At 42.4% G+C, this 23,106-nt stretch overlaps 1 protein-coding gene across 4 annotated transcripts; it reads left to right on the top strand.

The window, feature by feature from the left end:
- Positions 1–696: 696 nt before the first annotated feature.
- On the top strand, positions 697–22,560 carry tep1 (telomerase-associated protein 1). Of its 4 annotated transcripts, none has more exons than XM_034614625.1 (57): positions 697–821; positions 2,328–2,798; positions 2,967–3,151; positions 3,314–3,463; positions 3,741–3,905; positions 3,986–4,123; positions 4,698–4,769; positions 4,860–4,978; positions 5,550–5,707; positions 5,864–5,973; positions 6,085–6,163; positions 6,598–6,790; positions 7,056–7,312; positions 7,442–7,527; positions 7,639–7,791; positions 7,893–7,964; positions 8,730–8,845; positions 9,015–9,080; positions 9,595–9,738; positions 9,972–10,263; positions 10,402–10,523; positions 10,628–10,741; positions 11,063–11,180; positions 11,349–11,537; positions 11,668–11,855; positions 11,959–12,100; positions 12,276–12,455; positions 12,545–12,637; positions 12,917–13,052; positions 13,170–13,329; positions 13,592–13,725; positions 13,804–13,892; positions 14,084–14,198; positions 14,347–14,373; positions 14,461–14,671; positions 14,800–14,920; positions 15,142–15,266; positions 15,347–15,446; positions 15,605–15,760; positions 15,923–16,135; positions 16,662–16,718; positions 16,871–17,006; positions 17,157–17,408; positions 17,510–17,661; positions 17,878–17,985; positions 18,088–18,192; positions 18,343–18,472; positions 18,572–18,657; positions 18,924–19,050; positions 19,216–19,346; positions 19,438–19,559; positions 20,151–20,279; positions 20,673–20,772; positions 21,112–21,238; positions 21,352–21,434; positions 21,689–21,793; positions 22,012–22,560. In XM_034614625.1, exons 2-57 carry the CDS (start codon positions 2,330–2,332, stop codon positions 22,129–22,131), a joined length of 7,827 nt encoding a protein of 2,608 aa, XP_034470516.1. In that variant the 5' UTR covers positions 697–821; positions 2,328–2,329; the 3' UTR covers positions 22,132–22,560. The 4 variants fall into 4 exon arrangements, with proteins under 4 accessions (XP_034470516.1, XP_034470515.1, XP_034470514.1 ...); XM_034614624.1 differs by having other exon boundaries at positions 2,328–2,827; positions 2,972–3,151; XM_034614623.1 differs by having other exon boundaries at positions 2,328–2,827; positions 2,969–3,151.
- The last annotated feature ends 546 nt before the right edge of the window (positions 22,561–23,106 follow it).

Raw genomic sequence — 23,106 nt, 5'->3', positions numbered from 1 at the left:
TAAACATGAAACTATTATCAACTTTCTCAGGTTTTTAGATTTTTGCACGTTATTATTTGATTGTTTGATCTTAATCCTTTTCATCTAACCCAACATTTATTGTCTCATCCGTGTTATTTAATCTTTTTTCTAATCTCTTTTTTTGTATTTTAATATTTTATCACTCTTTGTTTACCTGCATTTGGTGTTTCCTCATCTCAAATTTATGAGATTCGTGTTATGAGGGTATTATTCTTATTGCTTTCGGTCTGCACAGCACTTTATGTCATATTGTTTATGTAAAAAATGAAATCCAAATAAACAGATTGATTGATTGATTGATTGATTGATTGATTGATTGATTGATTGATTGATTGAGCTGTTGACATGTTGATAACAGTAACTAAACCTTCTGTATCTTCATGTTTTCATACACTGCACTGCTGCCTCCCCATTGGTTTATTATACAGAAAGAATGACATGTTCTACAGAAGATCAACTCAGGAGTTACACTATTTATTCCTGCAGGAACCAGTGAAGTTGTTTATTAATGAAGAGATTGTGATGTTCCTCTTTTTTATCGTATATATTGACTGAATAAGTAAAATAAAGAACAACGCCAGCCTCGTTGAGGGTGCCTGTTTTCGGGTTACTACGGTAAAAAAATATACAACACACGGACCAATCAGCGCCGTCCGTCCTGCGGAGGGGCCGAGCGGCTGAATGCGGAAGCACCGTTAGCATCGTTAGCTTCGTTGGCTTCATCAGCTGCAGACCGATGCTAACACCGCCCTGAACACTGCGAGAACCAGACGTGGAGTTTTGTTCGGACGTGTTTTGCGGTGAGTTTTCTTTTCGCGTGATGTGGTTGCGCCACCGTCACCTGTCAAAAGTCCTGAGTCATGGAGACACAGCAGCTACACGAAGTGTTGACTAATGTCTCCGGTTAATTCAGAGTCTGATGAGGTGTCTTCATTCGGTCACATGACCATTCCCTGTTTTCTGGGGTTTATCATGTGTTTGTAAATGTTAACATGTGTTTTTGTTATGTATTCTATAGTTTTATGCTTGTGTCATATGTTTTTTATGCTTGTTACAGATCAAATTGCCAACTTGGGACAAAAAAATAAGAACATGAAGGAAACTAATCTTGTCTAGAGTCTAGACCAACTTAAAACTTTATTATATACATATATATAATATGTATATGGAGAAAAAAAATCTAGATTTTTAGTTGATCTTATTTAACTTTAGCAATAATAATAAACTTTATTTATATAGCACTTTTCAAATATGTTTTTAAAGTGCTCCACAGACATGCAAACAGAATGAAGAAGTTAATGCAAGACAATGTGTAAAATGAAGCAATAAATCAAACAAACGCCTGGTTACAAGTAATATAATAATAAAAACAATCAAGTAAAGCGATAAAACAAACAAAAAATGTTTCTCCTTTCTTTAAACTACCAACAACATTTCTCCCAAATTCCAAATTCACCAGACACTGGAATGAAATAGCTGCATCACATGTAGAGATACAGATTTAAGACAAATGTGGAGCGGTCACTTAATTTTTCCTAGTGCTGTATATATTCTTATTTGTTAAGGCTGCAACTAAGAATTAACTGTTGTAATCTTATAAGCGAATACTGGATTAAATATTTTGTTGTCAAAATGTCACAGAATAGTAAGTAATTAAACTATCATCATAATTTCCAGCAGCTCAAAAATATCTTTTCAAATGGTTTATTTCTCTGATCATCATATGTACTTAAGTACTTATAAGGCTTTAATATTTGTGAAGCTGAACGTTGCTTGAAAAATGATTTAAAACAATCAATTGATGGTTGAAATCAAAATTTTCTGTCAGTCTTTTAATTGACTAGTTGTTGCAGTTCCAACATTTATCCTAAAACATTTTCTCTCAGTCAAAGAGTTGGCATAGAGCTGAGTTTATTATGTGAAACAAGCCCTTTCTTGTTGTTTAATTCTTGCTGATTAGTTTTTTCTACTGTTCTACTGTTTGTGGAATTTCAGATTTTCATGATATTTTACTCATTTTTCCATCTTCCTCATGCATTATGTTGCTGCTGGTGTCTAATGAAACAGTGTCGGGCCTTGTGCTCTGACTGTTTCCAGACTTTGGTCTCTTTTTATGGAGTCTATCAGCGGAGCAACACTCCCTCAGCTACAGTAGCACGATGCTTAGTCAAACAGTGGAAGGAATGCCGCTGACCTGCTTATCTCGGCACCTCGTCCCGTCTTGGATTGTGAGGGTTTTGTGATAGAGGGGAGAGGCTCAAACTCTCTGCGGCCTTTGACCTTCTGATCCATGTGTTTCTCTGCAGAGATGAGGGCCCTGACTTTGCAGCCGGTAAACCTGGCTCCAGGGGAGCAGCGGCAGCAGCAGGCCACATGTGGGAGGAGTTTGTCCTCCAACTATGCTCCTCTGAGTCTGGAGAATAAGATCTTAGCTCAGGCCTCCCTGCAGATGTCCCAGCCCTCCTCCTGCGCCTCTCTCCAGCCCTCCAGTCTCTCCTCCACGTCATCCTCCCTCCTCTCCTGCTCTTCCCTCTTGCCCTCCATCACCTCTTCCCTCCTCAGCACCCAGAACAGGCTCCTAACTAGCGATTCACCTCGTTTCTCCTTTCCTTTGACCTCCTCCATCACTGCTGACACTCTGCTGCCCACGTCCCTGCCCAGCGGCGCTCTGCTCAACCGCTTGGCTCAGCCTCCATCATTCCTGCATCCCGGTCTGGGGGAGCAACAGAAGACGGATGTCGGAGGAGACGTTGACAGAGAGGAAATATCTGAAGAGATACAGTGCAGTTTTGACGGAATAAGTGTGGTACATGAAATATTCTTCATGTTTTTTCATTTGTTTCATCTTACCTTGGCTGTTAATACAATCTTATTTGAAATACCTGACAAACATCATTCATGATACATCGAATTTCTTAGTATTGCTGTTCTAATGGGTATTTTTCTGCAGCAGTCTGAAGAAGATGATAGTAGTTCTGAAGAGGATTATGTTTGCTCCACTCTGGAATTACCTTCCCTGGAAACAGACTCAGTCAGCAAGGAAATCGAACCTGCTGCCGTCACACAGGAGGAGTTTCCTGTGTTTGATAGAGGAAATGAAAAATTTGAGGAGGAGCTGAAGGACAAAAAGGTAGAAGAAACTATTTACGATTCCATATGTACAGTCTGACATAGAAATATTCTCCTTTTCTTCATCAGTTCCCTGCACCAGTGCCATCAAACCACATTAATGTGTGCTTATTTTTATTCTGTAGTGAACACACACGCTTCTTTGTCGTTCTGTCTTGCTCAGTATCTCCTGCTGAATGCGGTGTGCTGCTCCCTGGTCAGTAAGAGCACACCTCCAGGTCAGGACACCTGGGACGCAGAGGACAGTGTTTGGACCAACATCACAAACCTGGCAAAGGACATTTGTGTCCACGACCCAGAGTTTCTTCTGAAGGTGTGTACACTTTACATGTCTGTTTGTTTGAGTCTGTATATGAAGGCATTTTTTTGTTTGTGCTCTGTAGCTCCTGAACTTCTATTTTAACTAAACCCTGATAGAGATCAGTCCTCTAAATAGAACTGATTTATTTTAGTCAAGATCCATGAATTATTCCTTGAAAATACCAAAAAACACCCTATTTCGCAATATTAAAGAAAGTGGCCCATGTCCAATCCTTCCACCAAGTTTCGTGGAAATCCCCTTTATACTTATTTTCCCTTCTCTCTTCCAGGTGGCAGTTTATGCTCGACAGGAGCTGAACATTCGCATCACAGCAAACTTCCTATTGGCTCTTGCTGCCAATCAGCCCTCCACCAAGCCTCATGTCCGCAGGTACTTCTGTGTCGCTGTGCAGCTGCCCTCTGATTGGCTGGAAGTGGTCAGGATCTATAGCACAGTGAGTATTAGTCAGCCTCCTCAGTGCAGTGGAATCCTGATGCACACAGTTCTGTCTAAACACTATGACTGTGTCTCCAGTGCTTCAGCCACTCCCTGCCGATGTGTCTGAAGAAAGCCATGGCTGACAAGTTCAAGCAGTTCAGCGAGTATCAGCTGGCGAAGTACAACACACGCAAACACCGCTGTAAGCGCAGCCCCAAGAGTCGCAAAGGAAAGGTACCGGAGCATTCACTGTGTTCTCCATTCATCTACATATATCACCAGGCTTTGTTCACAAGATGGTTTCCTCTGTCTCGCCTTCATCATGGTGGTGGAGGCTGTTTCTTTATATATTATACATTGATTTGTCATATAATCAATACGTCGCCATAGATACCATCTATCTATTTCATAATCCATCTAATAATTCCAGTTATCTGTGTCTGTATGTGGGTCACATGTCTCGAGAACCCTTCATCCTTTCAGCTTCACACTTGGCAGAGAAGAAGTACAATTTGGACACTTACATACTTTCAATCTTCACCTCTGTGTGTGTGTGTGTGTTTGTTTTCAAAGGAAAACACTTTAAACAAAATACAACTAATATTGCATCCTTGCTATTGACAGACAGAAAACAGTTAATCAGTTTTCTCTCTGGTTAAAAGAGTAAAAAACACTGAAATCTGTTCTTTCTCCCTGAAAATGGAGCGAAACATTGTGATTTCTATTTGGGTAAAACTGTCTTTTCTCTAAAATAACATTCAACCATCATCTCTTCATCCCTCCATTGTTTGTTCTGTTGATTTTCCAGAAACCAACTGAGGCGCAGCTGAAACAGTGGGCAGACACACTCAGATCAGAGCCATCTATTCTGAAGAAGTTTGTGAGTCAATATACTATTTCCATTGTGGTAGTTTATTGCTGCCGAGGCAGTAACGTGTTTGAACTGGTTTGTGTTTGTGTGTGTGTGCAGCTGATGATGGACAAAAAGGTGGTGGATAAAAAGCAGAGTGAGTTCACGATGAAGAAGATGATAAAGAGGCTTCACCTCAAAGAGCCGGCCAAACACATCATGGCCATTCTGGGAAAAAAGTAAGACACACACACACACACACACACACACACACACACACACACACACACACACACACACACACACACACACACACACACACACACACACACACACACACACACACACACACACACACACACACACACACACACACACACACACACACACACACACACACACACACACACACACACACACACACACACACTGATGACTTCCAGAGATACTGCGACATGGTAATTTTTTCTGAAACACTTTTTATCTTATTTGTTGAAATCCTCTTCACATCCTGGTAGCCTTCAATAAATAAAGTTGTCAGAATTTTTACATTTTCAACACATTTTAATTTAACCTCCCATTTATGATCTATATGTAGCAAATAAACACATAAAATGGTTTTAATGTAGCTCCAGCTTTATGGAGTGGTGTCATTCAACATTTTTTTCATTAATTATTTACACAGTAGAAATGTGGGAAAATGAGATGCAGGAGAAAAGGCTCTAGTTTGGATCTCAGAGCAGGAGCTATGTACATTACTTGGGTCATCTCCTGCCATCTCAAAATGTGACGCTCTCGTGTGTGTGGCAGGTATCCTGCTGACCTGAAGGCCTTCAACCACAGTGGAATGAAGGGTGTGTGGGAGAGGGAGCGAGCCGGGCAGCGTATGAAGCTCAAAGAGCCGGAGACTTGGGAACGACTGGTCAGTGCAGAGGGCAACAAGGCCGCCACCTGGGAGAAACTCATAGGTTCGCAAAAAGACTTACTTCCAGCTTGGCATCACAATTACTGTATCGCTCGAAGTTCTCCAGAGCCAATAAATACTTATCCAAAGATGTGTTTATATATTCGAAATCACACACATGCACACAACCTGATGATGAATGACGTCCTTTCCCGTACAGATAACAATTCTCTTCCGTTCATGGCCATGTTGAGGAACCTGAGGAACATGATCACTCAGAGCATCAGCGAGGCTCATCACAAGAAGATCCTCAGCAGACTGAGCGACAAGGTGAGACAGACGCTCTATAGTGAAGCCTGCAGGAAATCTCTACGTTAGAAAATAACAGTACAACTGTTTCATTCAGTTCTCTGTAATTGTGTGTTTTTCATGTACTTGCAGAAAGCCGTCATTCAGAGCCGACAGTTTCCTTTCAGATTCCTCGCTGCCTACAAAGTCATCATGGAGCTTCACGCTTTGGGTGAGATACATCAACAAGTGGCTCCAAAACTCTCTGGGTAGCTTTAAAAACTAAAAATAGGAATAAAGGCAGAGGTGGATGAAGTACTCGGATCCTTTACTCAAATTAGATAACTTTCCACACTTTGTGAAAAGTCAGAAATTAGCGAGCAGACGTAGTTTTTATTTATTTTAAATTAGCGCGTTCACCTGGGTGTCACATATCCATCATTGAAGAAGACTCAGGTTTTTATAGGATCCGATCAGCGGAGTCCTTTGACCCGGGAGTGAATGCCGATGGGATCCATTCCCATTGAAGACAAAAGCCAGATGTTAGTCGGTATTAGTTGTTTTTTTTGTCCACTGGAAAAGGGGCTTAATCCTGCGTAGACGTGTACATATACATCAAAGAACATCCTGTATACTCAACCTCCTCTTTACCTCTTTGACCTTTAGCCTCCACAGCACAACAAGCGGTTCCCTCAGCACAGGAGATCCTGAAGGGAATCCTGAAGAAGTTTCCCAAGTGCAAGCGCACCAGGAGTCTGGACTGGGAGACCACTGACAAGAAAAGGGTGAAGATGACGCTCTGCGTGCCGTTTGTCTATCAGAAGTACAGACTGAAGAAAGCCCAGCTTCTCAAGGCCAAGTATGAAAATATCCATACATTCCATTATCTATCAATACAATCAATACTATGAAAATCTTGTTTTTTCATTTGCTGGTGTTGTTTTGTTTATTTCTTCTTAATTTTGACACGTCTTACAGATTCTTCCGTTTTATAGGACTGAGCCTCGTAGTAGCAGTTAAAAGAGTCTGAAGTTGTTTCAAAATGCACAAAAGGACAACTGCATGCATTAAAAGGAAGTGTACTCAGTGATATAATGCACCTTCTTCTGTGTCTGTGTATCCAGTCAGAGGCAGTTCACTGTTGCTCTGCTGCAGCGTTACCGCGAAGCTCTGGAGACGGCGGTTCAGATCTCCTGCCGTTACAATGTGCCACCACTCCCAGGTCGGACCGCTGTGATCCTCTTCACTGACCTGCCAAATACACGGAACTGGGACCAGAAACAGGACTTCTGCCTCCCCCCAGAATCTGAGGAAAAAGGCAAGGAGGAGGACGACGACGAGGAGTGGGAGGACGAGGAGGAGGAGGAGGAGGACGACGAGGAGAACAAGGAGGAGGAGAAGGACGAGGACGACGAGGAGAACAAGGAGGAGGAGAAGGACGAGGACGACGAGGAGAACGAGGAGAAGGACGAGGACGACAAGGACGAGGACGAGGAGGAGAAGGAGGAGAAGGAGGAGGAAGAAGAAGAAGAGGCCTCAAGCCTCAAGAGGAGGAGGAGGAAGAAGGAGGAGAATGAAGACAAGCTCAGTCCTTCTGTACGTAATGTTTTATTTAAGATTAGCAATAACACAAAGGACGTAGGGAAAGAAGTGTTTGACTTGGCTCCTAAAATAATTGAGTAAACTAACCTCTCCCGGGTTTCAAAGATGATGGAGGCGGCGATGTTGCTCTCGCTGATGATCTGCAGCAGCGCAGAGGACGGCCAGCTCCACTTAGTTGATTATTCTCACGGCGAAGAAGCAAAGCTCAAGTCTGACGTCCTTTTGGAAAATGTCAGAAGTGTCATGAAGCAAGTGAAGGTCTGGATTTTCTTCTTCTACAGTGTTGAGCTTTGAGAAAGTTTAATAAGATTCCTGCTCATTCACTGTTGTCTGTATTAATGAATGCTTCTCTTCCTCAGTCATTTGAGGGGGTTCCACACGAGGAAAGGGACAAAGACTACCTCTTCAAAGTATTTACCAAGACAAACAAGGTTAGTTGAGACGTACAAATGTATTTTATTTTGGTTCTGCATCATTTCCACCGGGGACGAGGGTCCACTCACTCTTTAAAGTTCTTAACTTTTATGGTTTCAGGTTGATTTTTTTACATTTTTATTTATAATCAATATTTTCCTCAATAGACTTATTGAACAACAGATATATATGAAAGTAGAACAGGGTCTTCGGTGTAAGGAAGGAACTACAATTTCATCTATTACAAAGTATCGGGGATCAATAATATTTATCATAACTGATGATTTGTTGATTACTTTGATTTAAATGATGTAAAAAAGAACAGAATGGCTATTAAGACCTATGCCAAAGCCCAATAGTCTCCTTGAATTCAATCAGGCCAAACCAAATTGCACACACTCATAGATATACTCACAGTTCGCTAAATATGTCACACTTTAGTCATCAAGATCCAGAATATGGTTCCATAATTGCATCCACTGCAAAATGCAACTTCTCGGCCTATGTTCTACTCTTCCTCCACGTTTCATTGAAATCAGTTCGGTGGTTTTTGTGTGATCCTGCTGAGAGACAGAAACACAACAACACACCTATGATTTAAAGTTTAGCAGTTTGGACTGGAACTGCACGTCCAAAAGAACTCGCCTGCCACTACTGCTCTGTAGCTAAATGATGTTTTTCTGAGGAAAAGCCTGAAACATGTTGTTTGAGAACTGCTGCTGCAGACAACAGTTCATGTGGCTTCGTTGTGATCACAGTGCTCATGTGCTTTTGTGCCTTAGATTGACAACATCATCGTAGTGGTGGACCACTCGCATAGCCATGTTAATTACATGATCAACAACTACAGGAAGGAAGTAAACAACCAACCCCTCGTGGTGCAAATCGTCTTTGGGGGGTAATGTGTCATTTTTCTGGTATATGTGCCTACATCTCACAGTATTAGGAAGCTAATAGAGCCCAGGTGATCCTTTGTATTTATGAGCATACACGTTTGTTTTTAATGCACAGTTAAGTAAGATAAGGTTTTTGTTCCTTCCCTGTTTCTAATCTACTGTTTGTTACAGATACGCGAGACCCTCCACCGACAGGAACCATGTTGTGTTGCCGAGCTTCAGTGAGCAAATACTGAGGTAAATTGTCTTATTTACATCCCAGAGCCTATTTAGAACATTAGTTTAGATGTAAACTAGGATTCCCTGAAGGCATCTTGGGAAACGGGACGGACGGACGGACGGATAACTCGAAGACGCCCACTGCCTGTCGCTGGTTCTGAATATTAATGTGTTTTAGAGATGCTGGGAGGTGGATGTTGTTGCCTATGAACTCAACCAGACTCAATGCCTCCTCCTGTTGCCAGTCTTTATGTTAAGATAAGTTAAGCTCAGCGACTGTTGGCTCAAGGCTCAAGATTTTAGGGGTCAGATGTCAAGATGGCTGTGACCACACAAAACATGGTATGTCAGGAAGCCATGATGTGACGTGAAAACCCTTTTATATCCATGAGGTCACAGGTAAACTTCATTTAACAAAGTAACTCAGGAACAAAAGGGGAGATTGTGACCATATGTCCTTCACTCAGGAGTCATACAACCCTAAAGAGAGTAAATAAGCATTTCATGAACTCTTTCTGTCGTTGGGTTCCAGGTTTGTGGCCGAACGAGGATCTACCAGGCTGATGGACCATGTGGACCATTTGGACAAACTGTACAACGTCCCACCACCAGAGGGAGCAAAAGACCCTCAGAGTGCAAACAGTGTTGTCTCAATTCCAGTCGGCCCCAAGTTAAGGTAAAAATAAATAATTTAAAAACTTGTCTTTAGAACTGTAGTAGTGAGTATAGCATTAAATATCCATAATAAACAACAATCAAATTAAAAAACAAGCTTTATGTGACTTTGTGTGTTTTTGTTTCCAGCATCTGAATCGGCTGTTTCCTCTTAAAAATATAAAAGAAATCTCACGTTAGCTAAAGACGCCTTTTCCTCACTTCCTTAACACCAGCTCCTTCCTCTGTCGTCAGGTGGCGAGGAGTACGCGTGTTCATCTCCTCCACCTTCAGAGACATGCACGCCGAGCGCGACATCTTGGTGCGGAGCGTCTTCCCGGAGCTCCGGCGCCGTGCCGCGTCTCACTGCCTCTACCTGCAGGAGGTGGAGCTGCGCTGGGGCGTGACAGAGGAGGAGTCGTGCCGAGCCACCGAGCTGTGCCTGTCGGAGGTGTGTCGCAGCCAGATGATGGTGGGAGTCCTGGGGGAGCGGTACGGCCTGGTGCCCCCCAAACCCGTCCTCCCTGACCTGCCACAGTACAGCTGGGTAAGACCTGATGGGATGAGATCAAATGATATTAGAATTAGGGCGGGAAGATATGGGCAAATATTATATCAAGATAAAAAAAAGTTGTATCAGTCAAAGCATTATTGTGTTTTTATTTTGTTTTCCGTCTGTGTGCAGCTGGCGTCGGCCCCGGCCGGTCTGTCCATCACAGAGATGGAGATACGTCAGTTTCAGGCTCTTTTCCCTGATTCAGCGAACCAGAGAATGTTCTGCTACTTCAGAGATCCCAACATGACCAAGTATGAAGTCAACAAATCAATATATTCACACACAATCACCACTTCTTTCACACATTGTGCTTGAATTCTATTTGATAGTCTCACTTTTCTCCATGGTTTCTCAGATCAGTTCCGGTGGCCTGGAGATCCGATTTTTCTCCCGAATCAAAAGAGGCTGAGTCCAAAATGGCCTCTTTGAAAAGCAGCATCCGAGCCAGCGACGTCAAGGTCACTGAAAAGTGAGTCAGATCATTACAGCAGAGAAGTTTTTATTTTTCCATTATGTCTTGTTATTGAGGTTTTGCAAGGCAGAGGGAAAGTGCAGTGCTGCTTGGTTAATAATGAGGTATTTACAAAATCTGACAAGTGTTAAAAAGCCTCATATTTTGAAGCCTAATTTAGACTTGTTTCATTTCTGCTGTAGTTAATACAGCATGGGTTTTGTAAAGTGATATATTTTTGAAAATCTGACTAATATGATAATGAAATGATTAAAATACTAATAATAGTATCACTTCAGGTGCAGTAGCTGAGCCTGTGTGTCCGTCTTTGTCTCCTAGTTACCCGTGTGAGTGGGGAGGTGTTGTGGAAGGGAAACCGTATCTGAAAAACCTGGAGGACTTTGGCAAAGCTGTGCTCGACGACCTTTGGACGGCTGTGGTGAAGCAGTTTGTGGAAGTTAGTTACTCCAAAAAATGTCTATTTCATCACCGCACCCTTAATTAATCAAACGTTTCCTCGTGAAACCATAGAAATGACAAAATTACTGAATTATTTACTGGTAAAATGACAACATTTGGAAGTTTTATCCAGAGTAATTTGTCAATAAATCACTATTACTTTCAGGAGGACGAGGATGCCGAGGCTGCATCAGATGTGACCGAGCAGGAGGTGCACCAGGGGGCGCTGCAGAGGCAGTTCTTCGGCAGAGCGAAGCTGCTGTCCAGAGCTGTGGAGGTGGTGGAGCAGGTCCAGACCAAAGGAGGGATGATGGTGGTGGACGGAGGACCTGGAGAGGGCAAAACTGTCTTCATGGTAAAATTCTTGAAGACATTCGTGTGTTGACCACATGTAGAGGATCATTCGCTTTAGAAAAATGTATTTAAATGATCTCCGCACAGATTCTATAGACGGTAACCGGCCGTGTTTCTCTGTCTCCTCTCAGGCTGCTCTCGCTGACGCCCTCAGGACCAGAGACAAGTCCAGGTCCAACCTGGTCTGTGATGTCATGTCCTACTCCACAGCTGCCAGCCAATCAGCACGCTCTGTCCAGAACCTTCTCCGCTGCCTCGTTCAGTGGTTTAGAAAAATGAAAAACACAGAGAAGAAATCTCCTCTTCCTCACTCATACAAGTGATTAGATTTTGAATTGTCTTCCACTTAGTTAACATAGTACTTCATGTTGCAGATGCATTAAAAATGTTTTTGTTTGATTCTATATTCATTCCGTTCCCAGAGATTTGCTGTCAGAGTTTCACTCCGCGTTGAGCGACGTGAAGCGGAACAAACCCCTGGTGCTGATGGTAGATGGGATGGATGGCGTCCAAGATGGCGGAGGTCAGCTCAACTCTGACTGGATACCACAGCAGCTTCCACAGGTCAGTCAAATAAGACCTAAGGCAACCCCAAAGGAAAAATAGAGGAGGTGTCTTTTGGATCTTTTGTCTCCTGGCAAACTGTTGCAGACTTCAGCCTCCTATCCACACAGATTGCTTTATATGTGTATGTTTAAATCTGCCCGTAGTCTAACACGTATTCCCTCTTTCTTGTCAGGGTGTGTGTTTGATCGTAAGCATCACACCTAAAGCGGATCTCTTACAAACGCTGGTCAAGAGGAGGAGCACTGTCCCGTTCACCCTGGGACAGCTCACCATGCCGGACAGGAGGGAAATCATTCAGAGAGGACTGGAAGCTTTTGGGAAGAAGCTCAGTGACACTGCGTTCAACAACCAGGTTCTTTTTATAGTTGTTATTTTCCCCTACATTGTTTAAGCAGTTTGATTATTTAGATTCTTCACTAAAACTGTTTTGTGTCTGTCCAGCTCCAGAACCTGATAATGAAGAAAGGAGCGATGAGTCCTCTGTTCCTGCATCTGGCCTGTGAAGACCTGAGGAACTTTGCCTCCTTCGATCAGGTCTGATTGAATAAGTTGGTTTCAGGTTATTCAATTAGTCTGTTCAAGATATATTGCAATTACCTTAGTCACCTTCAAATTAAAATGCTGGTTTCAGCCTCTCAGTCCCTTTAAACAAGAATATTATCAGCTGACAATAAAAACAACTATTAGCTGCAGCCTGGTATGCGTACACTACACATACACACACTGCTAGTTAATTAGCTTCATGCACATGGCAGCTCAACCAATTGTGTGGATGATAATGATGTTAGTGTCTCCTCTGTTTTTTTGTCTCAGTTGAAGGAGACCCTGCAGGCCTTGCCTGAGTCTCTGAGTCAGTTGGTGCAGCACAACCTGGACAGACTCTGCTCGCAGCACAGAGGCATACTGGGACTGCGGTGGACCCTGGCGGTCCTCACCGTCAGCCCGACCGGTAAGATCAGTCCAGGAGATCTTTTAACGTCATTTTCAGCATTATTTTAAAACTTTGCTTCTCGTCTGTTGTCTCCTCGTGATTATTGACTCAATATTTTCTCGTCTTGATCCACAGGCCTGAGGGAGAGAGACTTGTACTCTGTACTGAACACCTGCAATCACCTGTCCTCGCAGGACAGGCAGGTGTCGTGGCAGGACGTGCTTCAACTGTCCAGGACGCCCAAAGGACGCGTTCCCATGGCAACTTTCACTGGTTTAGTGCAGAGTTTACGAAGGTATGAATCCCATATGAATTAAAAGCAAATTAAATTCCAGAATGAGGGATATAAGTGTTGGAATTTGTTGCTTGTGAAAATGTTTTCCGCGCCGGCAGCAGCCAGGGGATGGAGGAATTATACTTTTGGGGCATAGTGATGTGATGTGCTTTAGATTATATAGGCATGATGCACATTTGGGTCTATTTGCCTTCAGTAGTCGAACTAAAATTTCAGTCAACAACCCAAAAGGAGATTAATCTATTTGATTGGCTTCCTGCAGTCTGATTGGTTCGTCTCATTGGCACAACACCGACGACTTGCTGTCTCTAACGAACCCGGAGGTGCGGCAGAGCTTTGAGGACTTTCTCCTCCCAGCAGAAAGTGACAGGACCAGAGCTCACCTCGTGCTGGCAGGTAGAGTAAAGCACACGTCGCTTGTTTAGTGTAAAGTCACTGTGGCCTGTTTTGATAGTTTCTGTTTCCTGTTCCCAGCTCATCTGTGGACGCTGGCCGACCCCCAGGAAACCAACACCTTCCTCCACTGTGAGGCCAACTCCCTCATGCACCTGCCGTCCAACCTGGTGAGTCACCTCGTGTCACTGGTCATCATAGAGAAGTCAGAGTCGAGCTCTTATTGTGAAGGGCGTGAAGCAAATTAAGGAAAACTGTAAAGAGACATTTTACACATCATATTAAAAAATAAAAGTACAACTGCTTAGAATGTTTTACTTCAGATTAGAACTTCTTGGTTCTTCTATTTGTCTTTGGTCAGATCCAAAGTGGCCAACTGGAGGCGCTCGGTTCCCTGCTCTCCAGCTACTACTTCCTGTATGCTTGTGTGCGCCACGGCCTCCTGCACCACCTCCTGGAAACCTACAGCTTATACGGTCAGTATGCATAAAGATACCACATGATAAATGTGTAAATTTCCTTTTAATCCTTCACACGTTCTCTTGTGTGCAACTTCATGAATTTAAAATTGTTGGCAATAAAATCCTAATGGTTGTATCCTGTGAAATTGTTCTTCTCCTGCAGATAAGGAGCAGAAGTCTGATCGCTCCTGTAAGTGCCTACAAATAGACATCGGCCAAAAAGATTCCTGCCAGTTGTGTTTTAGTCCTCATACAAGTTTTCTCTTTATCCTCACAGTCGGCGGCCTGGACCATTTAGAGGACTGCTGGAGTTTCCTGCGGCGCCACGCCTCCCTGCTCTCGTCCTGCCCACCTCTGTTCATCCAGCAGGCCTTCAACGAGCCCCCAGAGACCTCTGCTCACATCTGGGCCCAAGGCATGGTGGGAAAAGGAGGGATCCGGGTAGTTGAGTGTCTGAACAACAAAGATCAGATCGATCAAGACACCAGGTAAACATATTGTGCTAGAGGTGTTCCCCTGAATCCCCTGTTAGTCTCCAATCTGTTGAACTTTGCATGATTAGATTGTGATAAACATTAACAGAAAGTTGCCGGTGGTCTTGTGTGTTTCGCCGCAGTGAGCTGGTGTCGACCTTCTCCTCTGATCCCACCTGTTTGGATGTGAGTCCGGATGGAGAGCTGATGGTGGTCGGTACCGGTCAGGGAACGCTGGATTTTATCAACACACAGACGGGACAGGTATGAACACAACTTTCAAAGAGTCCTATACTTGTTTGCCTCCCACCTGATGCTCTTCATCTTGTCAGTATTGTTAAGTGGCTCATTGGTACCAAACAAACACAAACTCTGACATTCAGTGTGTTTACATGCTTTACAATCCATTTCTCTGGGAATCAGTGTGTCAGGTTTTTTACGTCTGAGCTAAATCACCGTTAACTGTTTCTCCTGGCTGTGAACAGAAAGTGAAGTCGCTGGTGAGCAGCTGCGACGGCATCTCCAGCTGCGTCTTTCTGAAGGACGGACATCTTGCTACAACCTCCTTTGACGGACGAATAGAGATCTGGGAAATCAAGACCGGCTGCAGGTGAGAGGAGGGAGAATTAGGAATATACAGTCAGGTCAATGAGACTTGAGTAAACTGATTTGTGCTTCCTCTTCCTGCAGGACTGCTCTTATTAAGGGCCACACGAATGTGATAACAGCGAGTAACATCTCTGCAGACCATAGGCACCTTGCAACTGTGTCTCTGGACTTCATGCTGAAAGTTGGTCTCAAACAAATCACCTTCCACTTTGTTTGTTGTCTTTTTTCATTTCATTGTGTAGTTTTTTTGTTTACTTGTCTCTTAAATTTTACTAGTCACTGAAACAGTCAGTGTTGTCTTTGCTTTATCATTTGTTCCGCATGTTTTCTGCTCATCAGGTGTGGTCCTCCACTCAATGTCATGAGGTAGCAGCGCTGCCCAGCTCCAGCCCCATGAACTGTGTGACCTTTGACCCCGAGGGTCGCCTGCTGGCTGCTGGTTGCTGGGATGGAAAAGTGATCGTGTGGAACTGGCTTCAGGATGAAACTCAAACTGTGAGTCACATTGAGGAGAAACTTCAGAAACACACATGTTACTTGTTTAAGGAGCTAAATCTTGATGCTCACTCCCCAAAACAACAAAATTAATACAGCATATAGATTTATGGGGACTTTTGTAATTTCTATTTCTCTCTCTCTGTCCGTTTGTGTCCCTAGTCCCTGTGTGGTCACCAGCGCTCCGTGCGCAGCGTCTCCTTCTCCTCCTCCTCCTCCATGCTCTGCTCTGGCTCGATATCCGGAGAGGTCAGGGTGTGGTCAGTGCCCACCTCCACCTGTGTGGGATGTTTCCAGGCTCACCACGGAGCCACAGAGGTCATCACCTTCCTGGATGAAGGAGCCATGCTGCTCACTGGCGGCTCCGATCACATGGTGAGACATGGCTGCCTCTACACTCTGAACCTGGGTCATTATGGTATAGGGACTTCACTGCTTTACTGACACTTGTTTGTTAAAGAAGGTGGCTGCAACTTTTACCAGTGAAGCAGTAAAACAGTTTTACACATTTCTCATCTTATTAATAAGGTTTGTGTTCATACAGCTTCACAATTACAATCACAAAGTCCTCTAAACATACCTGATTTATTTTTCATCAACATCCATGAATTACTCCCTGAAAAAAAGTGTCAAAAAATACTTAAAATACAAAATATTTTCTTTTCTGAATTTGCAGCAAATTGAGAATCAATGTCAGTCGAGTGCTGCTGTTTCATTCTCACTCATTTTGAATCCCTGGAGATATAAGGATCCATATGGTCGCTGTCTGTGTCTTTCTGTGATCACATAGTTTCTGGATCATGAGATTAATATTACGACTTCAGGAAACTGTGGTAGATCTGCTCTTTAACGTTTTCTGGGTCATCTCCTGAGGACTCTATTTTCTTTGGGTCTTTTCCAGCTGCAGCTCTGGTCAGGAGGACTCGGACGTTCTGTCACTGCACTAAAAAGTGATAATGTAAGCTCTTATTTCTCTTTTATAATAAAGCCTTTCCTTTCCACAGTTAACCTCAGTTTATTTTATCCTGTCAGAGTGTAAACAAACAATTATCTAATATCTACAACCTGAAAAGTGAACTTTCTCTTCATATCCCTCAAATTATTCCACAGTGTGACCTGGAGCCTCCTGAGAAGAAACTCAAGACCGTGAACTCGGTTTCCGCGGCGCTGTGTGTGGCTGTGAATGGAGACTACGCTGCTGTGGGTTACCATGGTGAAGGCATCAAACTCTTCAGTCTGGACTCAGGTGTGTGTCACGCCAGCAGGAAAAATCATATTTGTAAAATGTCCTCCCTGCAAGACGCAAAGCTGCCTGAACAAGTAGAGATATGTGGATGACGGCTTCGAGGTAGTTTTACACATACACAAACCATAAAGGATTTAATTTCCCCCGTAGGTAAGATAATTTGGTCGTCCAGGGACCTTGATGTGTCCATCCTCTGCCTGCTGTGGGTCGCTCTGGACGCAGAGCAGACCAAACCCGAGCTGCTGGTGTCTGGAGGGAGCGACAAACATCTGAGAGTCTGGAGGAGAGAAGAGGGAGAGGAGGGGACGTTCGGGGGCCTGGGAATGGTGGGAACGTTGGGTGTGCAACCAGGTGACATCCTGGCACTGGCTCAGAACTCTACTTACCTGGCTACAGCTTCAGGTAAGAATCACCGATGGCTATGAATGTGTATTGTCAGATAGACGGTGATTTCAACCAATATATGTTTGGTTGTTTACTCTTCTCTGTTTCCTTTTAACCAGATAACTTCACCATTGCTTTGTGGCTGTTGAGCGATTTGTCCGTTGACTCCCATGTTGAGCCTCATGTGTTGCTGAGGGGCCACAGAGGAGGAGTCACCTGTCTGGCCTTCAGCCCCGACGGTGGACAGTTACTCTCCGGCGGAAAAGATACGGTAAAAAATTTACCAGATTTGCATTTTTAACCGTTTATATGCAGGGATGTAAAGCTGGTTATATGATACAGATCCTTTGTGATCCCTCGGGTTCAGTCTTGATTTCAATCGCTTGAAATATAGATATCAAAGGAGAAGATACTGTAATGAGACAATCATGGTGGATATGAACCCAAATTAAACTGCTGACTGGCTGTGTTGTAATCGTTGTTTCAGGCTCTGATGGTGTGGGACATGAACCCGTCGCCTCCTGTGCTTTCTAAGTCCCTCCCTCACTCTCACAGAGACTGGATCACAGGCTGCGTTTGGACTCCAGACTGTGTGGTGAGTGCACGTAATCATGAAGACATGTCACTAAACGAAACCTGTGTCCTCCACCTCATACGGGTGACGTCTGAAACTTGTCCTCATCCTGTCTCTTTCCAGATCAGCTCGTCAAACGATGGCAGACTTTGTTTGTGGGATCTGCAGACGGGCAAACAACTCCGAGAAATCACCTGGAGGAGTTCTCTGACCTCGGTCTGCTGTCTGGTGAGAAAATCATGCAACTGTCCACCACAGAAAATAAGCACATCTTCTCTTTTTTACCGTAATAATAATAATAATAATAATAGTAATAAAGTTGATAATGTACAGTGAAGGCACCCCCGTGTTGACTGTCTGTGTTATTTCCGTCTGCAGGGACAGTATGTGATCGCCGGCTGTGGAGAGGGAGCTCTACATGTGTGGAGCTGGGAAACCAACATCGAAATCGGCCACATCTCTGCTCACAAACAGCGAATACACCACTGCTCTCTCCTCACAGACACAGGTGAGTCGATCTGTGCACGTTTTCCTGTGTTTTCCTGTGTTTTCTGTTTCCTATATTGAAACTTACTCTTTTTCCCCAAAATCTTGCCTTTGTTTTAAGACAAGAACAAAGAAGTCAACCCAGAAGAAATGACTGTTCTCACTGCATCTGATGACGGCACAGTGCAGCTCTGGAAACCACTACAGGTCTGTTTCAAAATAAAAGGCTCTGAAGTTAATATCATATTTCTGTCATTTTATTTCATGTCAGGTTTGTACCATTCATGTTTTTTCTCCTCTTTTTTGAATTTCAAATCTCCCGTTATTGTTGGTGCAAGATTAGTTTATGATCAATCTGCAATTTTATGCTGCAATTTGTTCTCAATTTTAGTTCAGGACTAAATGCACAGGACGTTGTCATTTATCTTACCGTTTTCCCTTTCCTCCTCCTCTTCCTCCTCCTCTACGTACAGATGCAACACTTCAACAGCTTCCTGGGTCACAGCGGTACGATTCATGGAGTCGTCCGCAAGCGAGGAGTCCCAGAATTCCTCACTGTGTCTGAAGACTGCTCATTGCGAAGCTGGACATGGACGACAAGTAATACCGTGTATTCTGCGTCTGTCTAATTAACAAAGACATTACAGTATGAGATCAAGATGGAGACTGTTGTGCTGTCATTAGTTGAAGTAGATTGGAAATGCCTGGTCGCCTGTATCAAGAGAAAGACAGTCATCACCTCTGTATTGTTTGTTTCCTGCTCAGAGAGTCCTCTCCGACACTCGGACCCCATCACAGCTCTGTGCTTCTCTCAGAACGCCGATTTGTGTCTCGCTGGTTATACATCCGGTTTGCTGGAGATGTGGCAGCACAACGCTGTGGTTTGCCGCAAGCAGGTGAGGAAAAGCACAGGAAAAGGGATTTATACATAACGCGTACATGTGTTTTTGTGTTTGTGTAATGACGCAGTGTGTCTGTTCTTGTCAGGCTTCAGACGGCAGCGTCACAGCAATCTGCTCCTTGTCTGACGGCCAGTTTGCTGTGGGCAACTCAAAATATTCGGTGGATGTGTGGAAGCTGGTGTGGAATCAACAGCACGACAGTGGAAGGTAAACAACAACAAAACAGTTACACAACAAGCTGCAATACAGGACCTGACATCCTCCATTTTGTTATGTTTAACCTATAAATAAGACGTTTTGTACAAATTCTCAAATTACGTCTGGGGAAGTTGCACAAGAAAGCAAAATATAGAGTAGAACGATAAATTCACTTGTATTGATTCCAGCAAATGTAATCCTGGAAAAATAAGAGCGCAAACTGACTGTTGTGAGTCTTAAAGTAAGAAAAATTAGATTTATTTACATTTCATCAGTTTCTGATGTGACTCTACATACAATTCTGTTGTTTTTTTATTTTATCCAGATGTTCTATGCTTTTATTAATTTGATCATTTGTGTTTTTATTGGATTATCTATTAAATCATTAAAAAGTCAATAATAGAAGTTTATAGTCTTTGACATTTTTTAATAAATGGATTGGTTTCAGTGTAATGTAAATCCAGGGGAGCCTCAGAACATCAGCAGTGGACTTGACAACATTTCTAACTGAACTCACTCGTGTACTTCTAGTGAATAAGTGTAATAAATGTATTCTACACACTAACTAACTCTATTCTGTGTTTTCTGTTGTTATGTCAGTCTGGTGAAGGTGACCACGTACACAGTGACGTATCCTCTGGTCAGCCTCTTCTTCTGCTCGTCCCTGATCGGCGTGTCCAGCAGCGGCTTAATATTTGACATCACCAAAGATAGGGGCGAAATATGGAGGTAACGCCTGCTTGTTGTACAGCACCAACCAAAATCTGCATCCAGGCTTCTACTGAGTCTTTGTACAAGTTGATTGAAGCTGATGATGATAAGGTTTTGAATTTGAGACGAAAAGATTCCTACTGAAAGATTTTTATGAATTTGTAAGTTTTTAGTTTTAACTTTTCCTTGATGAATTGAGAGAATATTAAAGTTAATGTAATTGTAAATTAGCTGAACCTGACAAATACTGTAGATTAAGTGCACAGTTTTATGATTCATTTTATAGTTAAGTTTAATTTACACAGGTTCTATTTCTTACTTATCCACCGCACGCTTTTATTTTTAACCTCCAAGGTTTTTAAAATGTCAAAATAACATTTAAACGCTCCTTTTGTGTTTGTGTTCGTGCAGCTGGTACAACAATGTCCGAATCCTGAGTGTAAACCGTAACAGCGAGATGAGCATGTGGCTGATGGGCGAAGAAGAAGGAGAAGTTCGCGTTGGCTTCATCGTGAGTTTAACCGAACCCGTGTCTCATATCCTCAATATCATTGTTTTACATGAAGCCTACTTGTCACTGTCTTCACCCTTTTTAGAGCATAAGAGCAACAATTAAGATAAATAATTTAAGAAATCTAAAAATATTACATATCATAAGTATATCATATTAAGTATCATATTAAATTGATTGGACTGCACAATATGTAATATTAATACAAACATATCTTAGTATCAATATTAAGATGTTTGCTCTGGTTTTTATAGTAAAATCTTCCCATATAAAAACAAAAAGACCAGTTTACTTTTCTTTTCTTTTGCTGACGGGTGGTAATGTCCCCTCTGTCCTCAGTTTACCATGAACCCCAAAATGGAACTCAGCTCAGCTTTCAACTCGATGAAGTCAAACAATTATGAGGAGGATGATGAGGGGAAGGAGAAGAGGCCAAGCCCAGTAACAGCTGTAACAATGGACAGAGGTACAAACTATTACAACTGATTATAACTATTATTATAAAATGTCACCTCTGTACGTGGCAGCATTGTATTCATACGTTTATATATGTTGATTCTTTTTTTCTTTTTTTTCCAGAGTTCATTGTGTGTGGAGACATGAGGGGAAACATGTGGTTCAACCAGACTTCAGAGGTTTCAATGTGGACCAGCAGAAAACCTGTAAGAGACTCAGAACATTACAGAGAAGTGCTTGTTTTCATATGTGGTGGGAAATAACTAAGTACGTTAACCAATGATTTCAGCAAAACATTTAAATGACAAGCTCAGCTGTGAATAAAAAAAAAAGCCTTGCCCGTCAATAATCAGTGATTTTGACTCTGCAAGGAAATGAAGGCAAAATCTGAAATTGTGCGTCCCTTTAAACTGTACTTATTTTGGGGTTTTTTATGATTTTAATGATGTTTTATTCTCAGGCTCACGATGACAGGATCAGTGTGCTGAGACTCACTGAGAGCACCATTATCTCTGCCTCCTACGACAAGACGGTGAAGCTGTGGGACAGAACCACTGAGAAACAGGTACAATACAGTCTGGTGATGTTCTGTAGTTTTGTGTTTTGTCAGTGACCCAAATAAAAAGACCAAAACCACACACATGCTGCTGTAAATAAGTCAGTGGACGAATACATTTGTTTATCCAACATGTGTTCCAATGCATTTGTTCCTCTGCTCCTTGTGCTCCTCCCTGTCTCGCTCCTTGTGCTCCTCCCTGTCTCCCTGTCTCGCTCCTCCTCCAGGTGGGCATGTTTGTGTGCGGAGGTCCTGTCCTGGCTTTGGAGGTGAATCCAGAAAAACCCACTGAGCTGGTTTGTGCCGACGGACAAGGAAAGCTCTACTTTCTCTCCTGGAAGGAATAATACACTAAAAACACTTAATCGCTACAGTAACCAAAGATTATAGGAAATACATATACACAGCTGTTTTTGTTTTGTTTGTTTCAATGGTGGTAACGTGCAATGAAATGTACAGAAAATCAATGTTTCAGTTGTAAAGCTCTAATTATATCATGTTTACATGTGCCTTTAATTTAGATGAAGAAAACTTGCACATATAAGATGCAAGTATAAAGTATAACAAGCTTTAAAAATATTATCTTATTGTTTTATGGGAGCTAAATGTATTCATGCTTATTTTGGAAAATGTAATTGAATGAATATAAGAATGTGGGATATCAACAAATCGAGGTGCAATGGGTTTACTGACCATGAATGATATTTTCTTTGACAATAAAGTATTTGCACTGTGTTGTTTGCTTTGGTCTAAGAATTAAAAAATATAAAAATACATTGTCGAATCTGTCATTTACCTGTAATTGGCGGCATTTCTTTTATAATCCTGAGTTAAATAAAAGTTGTGGTATTATTGTCAAATTCCGTATGAATGACAGAACGATGCTTGATGGAAACTGCTCTCAAACAATCACTGAGGTGAACGTGTAAACAGAGCTTATCATCTAATGCTTTTACAGCTCTGGTATCTGTCAGAATATGAACCGTCGTAAAACACTTAAGTAAACAATACACATCATAAAATGAAAAAGATCAAATGAATACAATAAAGCTTCTCACATTGAATGTCTGTGATTAAACCATAAAAGTATTAGAAATGCAAATCTTATTAGAACCATTAATATAAAGTGTACCTCATGAAACCACACACTGGGATCTATGAAACGATTTGTTCTATTGCTTTTCTTTTTCTTATAATTTGACCTATTTATCTTATTTAGTCATATCTTACCTATTTTTATTTTATCCCATCTTACCTATTTTTGTTTAATCTTAATTAATTTAATCTTATTTTATTCTATTTTGTCTTGTGTCAAAAGGTTC

This window comes from Hippoglossus hippoglossus, chromosome 17 (genome assembly GCF_009819705.1).
Source record: "Hippoglossus hippoglossus isolate fHipHip1 chromosome 17, fHipHip1.pri, whole genome shotgun sequence".
NCBI classification, from domain to species: domain Eukaryota; kingdom Metazoa; phylum Chordata; class Actinopteri; order Pleuronectiformes; family Pleuronectidae; genus Hippoglossus; species Hippoglossus hippoglossus.
Note: the sequence above shows the minus strand (reverse complement) of the source record. Positions and strands in the feature narration are given on the sequence as shown.